This window comes from Petaurus breviceps, unplaced genomic scaffold (genome assembly GCF_028583685.1).
Source record: "Petaurus breviceps papuanus isolate PSGF00001 unplaced genomic scaffold, PetGlider_PUasm1.0 91041, whole genome shotgun sequence".
Classification (NCBI taxonomy): domain Eukaryota; kingdom Metazoa; phylum Chordata; class Mammalia; order Diprotodontia; family Petauridae; genus Petaurus; species Petaurus breviceps.
Window position 1 is genome coordinate 6,380,395 of NW_027187400.1, and position 10,516 is coordinate 6,390,910.

General features: G+C 44.8%; 1 protein-coding gene and 1 long non-coding RNA gene across 4 annotated transcripts in view; one reads left to right on the forward strand and one right to left on the reverse strand.

Annotated features, from left to right (window-relative positions):
* Positions 1–4,776: 4,776 nt before the first annotated feature.
* Positions 4,777–10,516, reverse strand: part of CATSPER4 (cation channel sperm associated 4) — a 13,748-nt gene continuing 8,008 nt past the window's right edge. Inside the window, exons 8-11 of the mRNA XM_069078812.1 lie at positions 9,047–9,221; positions 6,985–7,202; positions 6,165–6,315; positions 4,777–5,293 (exon numbers count right to left, since the gene is read on the reverse strand). Of these exons, the coding sequence (XP_068934913.1) occupies positions 5,267–5,293; positions 6,165–6,315; positions 6,985–7,202; positions 9,047–9,221 (571 nt within the window). The 3' untranslated portion in view covers positions 4,777–5,266. The remainder of the gene's footprint in view (positions 5,294–6,164; positions 6,316–6,984; positions 7,203–9,046; positions 9,222–10,516) is intronic.
* Positions 8,981–10,516, forward strand: part of LOC138154233 (uncharacterized) — a 6,491-nt gene continuing 4,955 nt past the window's right edge. For 2 of the 3 annotated variants that reach the window (XR_011166580.1, XR_011166579.1), the window contains exon 1: positions 8,981–9,106. This is a non-coding gene — a long non-coding RNA (uncharacterized lncRNA). Of the gene's footprint in view, positions 9,134–10,516 lie in introns of all 3 variants that reach the window. The other variant, XR_011166581.1, reaches the window with a different exon arrangement.

The following is a 10,516-nucleotide window of genomic DNA, read 5'->3' on the forward strand; positions in this document are numbered from 1 at the left end:
TTTTATTTTTTCAAATTATATGTAGGAACTTTTTAACATTTGTTTTTTAAAGCTTGAGAGTTCCAAATTCTCTCTTCTTCCCCTGCTTCCCCCAAGATGGCAAACAATTTGATATAGGTTATATGTGCAGTTGTGCAAAACATATTTCCATCCAATTACACTTTAATCCAGTTCTGGTCACAGGGAGTGTTTAAGGCTACATGCAGCTTAACAGTCACGTGTGTGATACCTCTGGTTCAAGGAGGAGGGCCTGAACTAGTGTTAGCCAAGTGAACCGAAAAGAGGAAATGGATATATGAGATGAAATGGAGGAAGAATTTGGTCCCAGCCGGAGGTGGAGCCAATGTCAAAATGCCAAAGGTCAACATTCAGGGTCTCTTCTGACTCTGCATCATCCTCGACCCTCTTGGCTTAGGCAAAGGAAGTGCTGCTGAATATTGGGTCAGTTGGGTCTCCAACGACCCAATCACCAGGTATTTATTGACTCAATACCAGCTCCATCTCTCTTCTTTTTTGGTAGAGAAAACTGATGCCACTCTTCATCCTCATGAGGCTGTGAAACCTAGTCAAATGATACTCTTTCCCTCCAACCATCCTATGACTAGTAAAGTCCTACCTCTCCCTCTCCTTAAATGTACGGTTCAGGGTCATTAGATGCCTCAGTGAAAACCTCCTCCTCCTATCACTCCATGATCTCTCACTTCTGGCCACTTCAGCCTTACCACTATTCTACACTCTTCCTCATGCCCTCTGGACTCCCTGTTCTATCATTAATAAGCTTCCCTTCCCTTTAAACCTGTTTCATGTTTCATAAGATTCTTGGCCATCCTGTCCTTTACTGGTGTATTTTCTTTCAACTTGTCTCTGTTTCCCCCTTTCCCACCCCTTTCCAAGATCCCCCCCCCCTTACCTTATAAGTGCTCTTTGACTGACTCATGTCCACCACTCAGCAATTTCCCTTTTGAGTTGAGCTCCATCCATCCATATCACCCTGTTCAAATCCTTGTCTACTGACCCCCCTGTCCATTTCCACTCCTTTCTCAATGTAATTTGTGCCCTTGCCATACCTTCTTCCAAATTACTATTTACCTCTAGGCCTGGGATGATGATGATGATTTGGGGGAAAAGAGATCTTGGATACCCCACCTCAAGCTTGAGGAGAAAGTATTCACAGCGAACAAGATACCATACAATAAGATAGTAAGAGACAAGAATTAGTTGCCTCTGTTTCCCTCTGTTGCCTTTGAGACTTGAGCTTCCTGGTCACCTTGCAGAGTACCAGTAGTAAGCTGTCACTGTAACCAGACAGACTCTGGAATCTGGATTGTCAGGCTGTGCTATTACAACCTAGTGAGGCCTGGACTTCTGTCAACAATCAGGAGCAGGAGACTAAGAACCAAATCCACGAAGAGTGTACCTTTAAATGGTTCCCAGAAATCAAGACAGTAGAGATGCCAGGATGGACCATTATTAAAAATCCTATCAGTCCCAACCATGATTTCCTTAGTTTACCTTTGGAGTAGTCTTTGATTCTGAGACAAGGTCTCTGACATTGAACTCTTTCCTTTAATACTTTCTATGACCCAGAGCTGGATCTGGGGACTGCCCTCCCCCACCCCACAGTACCCCAAAGATCTGGGACTGGAAACAGGAAAACTTTTTAGGGAGATATTTTGTATAGCTGATTCAATGTAGAAACACAACCTTTTTTCCCATTTTTCTTGTGCTCAATAAACTGTGTAGCCACAGTTACATCCCATGTCCTGTAAATGTGTAGAGGGGAAAAAAGGGAAAATCTTGTCTGAAAGAAGAAATTCCATTTGTGAGGTGGATGCTCTAGGGTCATAGATTTTTAAACTGCTCAGTGCCACTACTTGAAACTGTACACCCTGATATGGGAAGGGAAGGAATACATTATTTGTACACTGTGGCCTTTTGGGACACCCTCCCAACCATATGCCTAAAAGATTATGATTGGATCACTTGGCTTTTGGCTTGGGTAGATTGGCATTTGGTGGACAAATCAGATTTTTGCACTCCCTCTTTGGATAAATAACAGAGTGGCACGCAACCTTTCTGGAGGCCAAAACACTGGAGTGCCACTTCTTCAGTGTCTCGGGTATCTTATGTCATACACACAGATGCTAAATAGCCATCTGGTTTTCAGTTTTCCTCTTTGCTCCAACCTCCATCCTCATACAAGAGGATTTCAATATAGCCACATGAATGTCAATGAGTCAATAATTAATTATTAAGCTCCTCCTGGACTTGAAGGAAGCCAAGGGAGGTAGGAGGTGAAGGCAAGGAGGGAAAGAACACCAGACACAGAGAACAGCAAGGGAAAATAATAGCAGCTAAGAGATGGAGTGTATTGTTCATGGAACAGCCAGGAGGCAAATGTCACTGGAACAGAGTATGTGAAAAGGAGTAAAGTATAAGTCTGGCAAGGTAGGAAGGGGCTAGGTCATCAAGAGATTTAAAATCCAAATGGGGGATTACCTTTGATTCTGGAGGTAAAGGAGCCATGGAATTTACGACTAGAGTTTAACAGTCAAGTGGATGGTCTTAAACAAGTTACTTAACCCCAATTGCTTAAAAAAAAAAGTGGAGATCTAATTTGTAAAATGAACCCTTCTGTCTTAAAATTATCAGACAGATACATTAAAATGGAATAATGATTTACATTTCTTTACAATTATTTATGCAATTTTGTACATTAAATCTTTAATCCAATTTTGAGAGCTTATTACTAAAATATAATCAAAGTCTGAATTTCCATACCTCCATTTGGAAGTCAACATATGTGTGTGTGTGTGTGTATGTATATAGTTCTTAGGGAAAACAGTCTAATCCTGTTCCTTTCTCAAAATTTACTATTCCCTTTAATTACAAAACTTTTACCTTATTACTTTGTCTAATCCCTCCCTTGGGAGGATATCATCCCTATATAATAATCTGATCACAAATGTAGATTAAAATTATAAAATTTTTCATACTTACAGCCTATTATGATAACTCAGAGATGGTCCAGTGTCAATCTATTAATTAATAGACTTAGTATTGTACTTACAAATTTCTACTACTCACCTGCCCTGATTATAGAAATTTGCTACGAAAAGAAAAGGTGGGACATAGTTATAACAATATTAAGACTCATGCCTTCAAGGGCAGACTGAACTGATATATACCATAACAGGGTATATCAAGCAAATTTAATCTAGACTGAGGTACAGACTCTGAACAAGATGAGTTTATTAACAGTGATGTATATAACTGTTAACAAAGTGAGTCATACCAGCAACCTTAGCAAAATCAGTGACCCTGAAGAAAAGGAAGGGACCCTCTTTATTAACACATAACAAAGAAGGGGTCTTGGTATGGAGAAAAGGTAATAGGTTGTAGGGTTGGGCCAGGATTATTCCAATTGGTTATACTGAGAAAGGTGGGCTGGCACTGGGGTGAGACTAATCATCCTCCTCTAATAAGTAAGGAATGTTAATTGTTTTACAGGACCCATCTTCATCTTGTAGTCTTTGCTAGGGGATCACAACTAACAGACTTGTCTCCTTGGGAGGGATAAAAAAAAAACTCCCTTAATTATATAAAGATAGGAAAAGACAGATGACATATCTTTTGGGGATGATAATTTTGTGGAACCAAGCAGATATCTGTAACATATCCTAGGGGCTACTAGCATGAGAGGTAATAACCTTTCTTTTAAACTAACTTGAACTCCAAAGCAAGGGGATGGGAATTTGAGGCTGCTACTCAGAGCCTCACTGAAAAACCTGGAGCCTTGGGGAAAGAGGGTGGGGCTAGGTTATGAACACTAAAGGTGTCAGTTTAATAGCACACTTTTCCCCTGGTTTCATGCCAAAGGAAATTTCATCTGAGGAGGAATCCTTTGGTGTTTCACTATTACCTGAACCCATCATTCCCTTAAAGGGAGTATCTTTTCCCCATTAGGGTAGAGGCAAACCTTCCCCAGCAGTGTGGGGGTAAACCTAACCTTAGCTTGGAAGAATTTTAAATTGAGGCGGGGGGAATCCAGCCTCCAGGGGCAGTCTTCCACAAAGAAGTCCCATGGGAAAAAAAAAGGGAATTTTTCTGAAAGTCTATTGTCCCAGGATTTAGAGTATCTTGTCCAGAACCAAGCCACCAAACCTCTTCTTCTGGCTCCATACCCTCTACTACTCCCCACTTACCACTTCTCCCCTTCCAACTCCCATTGCTTTATATGGGTTATCTTCCCTGATGAGCATGTAAGCTCCCTAAAGGAGGGACTCTCTCACCTTTGTTATTTGTAGCCCCTGTGCTTAGAACATAATAAGCATAGTCAGCTTTTTCATTCATTCACTCCTAGACCAACTCTTCTACTTTTGCCCTGATCCCCTTCCCTCATTTGTCTCATAATGACATCTGTAAGAAGAGACACAACGGTGAGCAACCTGGAGCCAAGGTAGAAAATATCTGCTGGAAAAGAATGAATAGTAATGAGATAGACCCTGATTCAGAGAATCACAGGCTTAGAGTTGGAAGGGACCTAGTCCAAGCCCATTATTTAAAGAATCTAATCCAACACCCTCGTTTTCCAGATAAGGAAACTGAGGCCAATACCAGCTAAGGGACCTGCCTCAAGTCCCAGTAGCAGGAAGTAGCAGAGCTGGGACTCTGACCTCTAAAGCCAGCATTTTTTCCTCTATATGTACCCCTTCCACCTCAGGCCAAGGCTTACCACTGGGTGGTGAAGGGGAACACAGCAGACAGACACTTACCTCAAAACCCTCCACTTTATTCTTAATCCTATGCACCCTGGTAATGTTCAGAGCCAAGCTCTGAGGTGCCCCATTGAGCAGTGAATATTCACACTTCCTGGAGCCAGGTCCATCCCATAGTGCCTATCTCCCCATCTCCATCCTGAGACAGCCATTCTCTCCAGATCCACAGGTCAGACTGTTCTCTCCAGACCCAAGGCCTCACTCAGGGTCCAGGCTCCTTCATTGACTCTTCTCCTTGGCAACTGGTGGAGTGGGGGACTGGGTGTGGGATACAGGTATCCTGCCCTCCCCAATTCCAGGCTTCCAAGCCCATCAGGAGCTCTGAGGAAGAATTTGACTGTTGGAGCAGTGACTTCCATCCCAGGGTGGGGGAGCTGGGGGGTAGGAAGAGCAGGAGGGAATTTCTGAGGTCATGCCCAAGCTGTAGGCAGATCCAGGAGGTCCGGTTGGTCAACTGCTCTTGTCCTGGGTCCTGCCCTTTCATCCATTCATCTTAAGCTTCTGGATTCCTGAACCTGAAGAACCAGGACCAGAATTTGGGAGTCGTGGAGGAGGAGTAGGTCATTACATTCATCCACTCCCCCCAACACACACACACCTATTGTGCACAATAGCCCTCTTGCAGTGGCCCTGGCCTCCTAAGGCCAGCTGGAGCCACTGTAAAGACAGCTGGAAGGGATCTTAGAAATGATCTAGTGGCCAGGGGTGGGGAACTTGCTGTCTCAAGCCCACTTGTGGCCCTCTAGGTCCTTGGGTGCAGCCTTTTGACTGAATTCAAGTTTTACAGAACAAATCCTTTTATGAAGGGGATTTGTTCTGTGAAGTTTGAATTCAGTCAGAGGGTCACACTTGAGGACCTAGAAAGTTTCCCACCCCTGTGCCAACCCACTTAATCTAAAGATGAGGAAACTGACACCCAGAGGGGACAGATGAATACTAAGCAATAGAGCTAGGATTGGAGTCCTGGTCCCCCTGCCCCAACTCCTGAATTCTTCTGGCGACACCGGTTTTCTTCAGCCTGTCTTACTGTGTCTTCCCAGGAACAGATCTGACCTTCCAGCCTTCCTGGCGTTCCCCACACCTCACAAATACCACTTGGCAACATGATCTCAACGTGATTTAAACTGCTTCACTTAAAGCCTTCCAATGTTTCAAAGATCCAGAGTATGCAACCCTGGGCAAGTTACTGAACTTCTTTTTGCCTCAATTTCCTCATCTGTCAAATGGGGGTTGCGTTTGTTGGGGTCGATGGTCTCTAAAGCCTGCTTCAGCTCTAAGTATCAGCCCATTTGCGAGTTCCCCCCTCCCACAGGGACCCAACATGAGTGACTGCTGCCTGGAATCTGTGCAGGGGAGAGGACGGCCCACGTCCGGATGCCGGCTCACCTTTTCCTTGCTGAAGAGCGTGGAGAGGATGTCTTGGCTGATGTTCACGGAAGCTGAGCTATCGTCCGTAAAGCTCCGGTTCCACTTCCGGTGCAACACCTCTTCCTCTTGCTCCTGGTTGAAACGGATGGAGCGAACCTCGTCCACGATCCTGGAGGGATAGGGAGGGGGATGGTGGTGGACGTGGGGGTCGGGGACCGGAGCAGAGAGGGTGACGGCAACTGAGGACAGAGAGAAGTCCGGCCCAGCACGCTCGGCTTAGGAGGAATGCACGCGACCAAATGGGCTCAGCCAGACAGCAGGCTTCACGAGCTCCCACCCAGCCATCCGTACACCCCTATCCCATCCCGGCTGCCCTCCTTAGGGACACCCCCTCCCTGCACCCCTCCCCCTCCCTCCGAGAGTCTCCACCCCCTACAGACTTGCCCCACTTCTCCTAAGTTACCTCCCCCATTCCCTCTCCCAAAACCTCACTACCACCACCCCTTTCCCAGGCCTCCCCTTTCCCTCCCAAAGCTGCCTTCCCCTCTGGGTAGCCCTGCAAAATAAACCTTCTCAGAAAGCTATGCTCCCAGCCGGGATTCCGGCCTGCACAGCCCTGATTAACCTCCCTTCCCGCCGCCCCTTCCGGGTCCCCTCTCCCCCTGCGCACCCTCCAGGTCGTCTCCTCCCCACTGCGCACCTTCCAGGTCCTCCCCTCCCCTTGCTCCTTCCAGGTCCCCTCCCCACTGGCCATCCTCCAGGTCCTCCCCCACCAGCCCGTTCCAGGTCCCCTCCCTCCTGCGCACCCTCCAGATCAAACCCCCAATCCCGAGCATACTTGTTGAGCTCCTCCCGAATCTCCTTGTAGGTCTGTAGGTTCTCCAGGATGCCTTCGAGCACCAGGCAGAAGCTGTCGCAGGTGTCCTCAGACAGGTTCTTCATTGGCCCCCCAGACAGCGGCTCCTGCTTCTTCCCGCCCCAGTCCGCGATGCATTCCTTACAATGCACCAGCTGAATGTCTGGTGTCTCCTCGCTCGTGTAGTCTTCTTCACTCACCTAAGCACAACACAACCACAGCTCACATTTTTATAGTAGCCCTTTGAAATAGGCAGGGCCCTGGTGAATTGTATCCCTATTTTAGACGTGTGGAAACAGGTGTAGGGAAGAAGGATTTGCCCGAGGTCTCAGGGAAGCAAAATCACCTAGGCAGGAGGAGGTCACCTCATACAAGCCCTAGCATAATCAGGAGTCCTCTCAACGGTATTTGAGATTTGTGGCCGGTCATCCAGACTCAGCTGGAGCCTCCAGGGAATAGACCCCTCCCTAAACCATTTTGAACCCCCAAGACCTGAGAAAGGCTTAAAACCTGGATTGGCCAATCAGGAGAGGCATTGTGGCCCACTCTGAGCTTAATCTACCATAATGCTTTGCAATACTCTGGCATAATAGACATGATTCGCTCTTTGAGTGAACTCAAAATGCCCCTTCCTGTGTCAATACTACAAGGCCAGGTGAAACTGACCAGAGCATTCTTCTGTTAATGACCAAGGACAAGGCACCTTGACCAGACACTACCTTGAACAATGGGAAGGCTCACCTATAGTTTAGCATTCCCAAGGGCAAAATCCAAGAAGATTCTGATGGGAAGAGGAGTATGGCTGGAGCGTGGTGTGGACTATGTCAGTTTGAGGGCCATTGGACAGTGGCCATTGGACATTTAGAGTACTAGCAACTAAATGGATATTTATAGACAATTCTCAGACTATGGGATTCTTACTTAGCCCCCTATGCTGTCTTTCCCACAATCCTGCCATCATCACTGCAAAAGCAGAAAGTAGCTAAATAGAATTAAGGGTCATTCTGTATTTTCCTTTGTTTCATGGGTTGCCAATGACCAAAGAATTCATCCCCAGATAGCAAGTCTACTTAGAGTTGAGCCTCTCTAGACTTAGCTAGGCTAATCCTCAGAAAGAAGACACATCCTGTTTCCAGGACCACAATAGAAATCTTTCCTCATAGTAAAACCAGCCGGAAGTTATGGTTTACCAGCATATCTTCTGAGAACCCAGGGTGGCCTTCAGACTGTAATGAGGCATTAGAGTAAGACTTTGTGGAGGGAGTGAAGTATCTTCTTCGTTCAACCAATTCAAAATCTAATAAGTGTCCAAGCCAAGTTTTGAACAGAGGTTGCCCAGTCCAGTGTTCATTTCACTATATCATGATGCCTCTTAGCAATGGGTTTGCCAGTCACTGTAGCCAGAGGGAATTGTAGGCATTGGGATAACTGTCATAATGACCCTAGTTTTCTCTCCCCTCTGTGTCTGAGTCAATATTTGTTCCCTCAGTCAGTAAAAACAGCAGGCATTATCCACACATCTGTCTACCTTCCAGAAGCCCTGCTGCCCCAAATCTCCACTATGTTGGAAGACATGACATTTATAGGATTTAGAGATAGAAGAGACCTAACACTAAATTCATTTCTAACCCTTCATTTTATAGGTGAAGATACTGAGACATGGAGATAAGTGATTTGAATAAGGTCACACACCTGCCTGGTAGGGAGTAATGCAGGGATTTTAGTCTCAGTCTGAATGCCTTGACCACTATAACCAGGTTTCCTCTCTGGTCCTACCTCCTCTGCAGTTCTCCTATCCTCAGATACATCTTACCCCTAAAGGTCCAGAACCTCAGAAAATAAACTCTTGGGAAAATGAGACCCTTGGGAAAGTGAAGACCTTTTCACTCTCAGAACCTCCAGACTTCAGAAACCTTTCTCATGACCTACACCTCCGATTCCTAAATATCTTGGTTCCTGATTCCAGAGCCTGAGATTAGTGATTTGCTTGTGGTATCCTCCCAAGGGAGCCCTCAGGACACATCCATCAAGGACCATCACTTACCTCCAAGCTGGCTACCTCCTGCTGCTGCTCCCGGTCCCTCTCCTTCATCATCTCTTCCAGGTTCGTGGTCACAACCACCACCAACAGGTTAGTGCCGATGAAGGCACCAAGGGTGATGAAGATGGCGAAGTAAATAGCACCCCCGATCTCTATCCCGATTTCCCTCTTTCCCTTCCTGGAGACAGGAGGAACCCCTTGTCACTTTGTACCCTTTCCCTGAGTAAGGGACTGAATAAGGTACCTTGCACAAATATGCTAGGGAAAGAATTTCTAACTAAACAGACAATATACATACATACATATACATAAAATAGAAGATAAAATGGTCAATTTTGATTATATAAAATTAAAATATTTTTGTGTGAACAAAAACAATTTAACTATAATTAGAAGAAAAGCAGTCAATTAGGAAAAATATTTTCAGATGTATCTCTGAAAAAGTCTGATATTTAAGATGAATGGTGAATTGATTTTTTAAAAAGTAATATATACAAATAAGAGCCATTCTCTGATAGATAAATGGTCAAACGATACAAACAGTTTTCAAAACTACTGATAGCCATATAAAAGAATGTTCCAAATTACTACTTAGAAAAATAAGAGAGAACTCTGAGTTCACACCTAATACTTGTCATCTGACAAAGATGACAAAATAGAAAAAAGGTAGATGTTGGAGAGGTTGTGGGAAGACAGGCACATAAATGTGATGGAACTATAAAATAGTCCCACTGTTTGGGAGAAAACATCTTAGAATTATACTAAAAAAAGCCACAAAAACTCTGACCCAACAGTACCACTACTAGGCATATACCCCAAGGAAGTTGAGAGAGAGAGAGATGTTAAATGTACAGAAAATAGTAATAGCAGCACTTTTTATGTAGTGGCAAAGCACTAGTAGAAAAGTATGCACCCATCAGTTAGGAAATGGCTTAACAAATTGGGGTCTATGAATAATGGAATATATTACTATGTTGTAAGTAATAATGAACATGGAGAATTCAGAGAAACTTGAGAAGGGTTGTATGAACTGATGCATAACAAGGAAAGCACAACCTGGAGAATAATTTACATGATGATTTTAATGAAGTAAAAGGGGAAACTATGAAAGACCTCTGAACAGTGCAGTGTACTCTCATGACCTTGGGTAAATTTCTTAACCTCTTTGAACTTCAATTTCCTTATCTGTAAAGTGAGAGGGTTAGGCTAGATGACCTCTGAGGTCCCCTCTTCTCAGATCTATGTTCCTATGATTCTGAAGGGACTGATGGTCAGACCTGCCTCCCACCTCTAAGCAGAGAGGTAGTTGCCTACAGGTACAGAAGGAAGCATGCATTTCTGGCCATGGCCAGTGTGTTGATTTGTCTTACTTGATGGAGTTAATTTGTTACAAGGAAAGATTCTTTTTTTTTTGGCTAAGGAAAAAGTGTGTGTGTGTGTGTGTGTGTGTGTGTGTGTGTGTGTGTGTGTGTG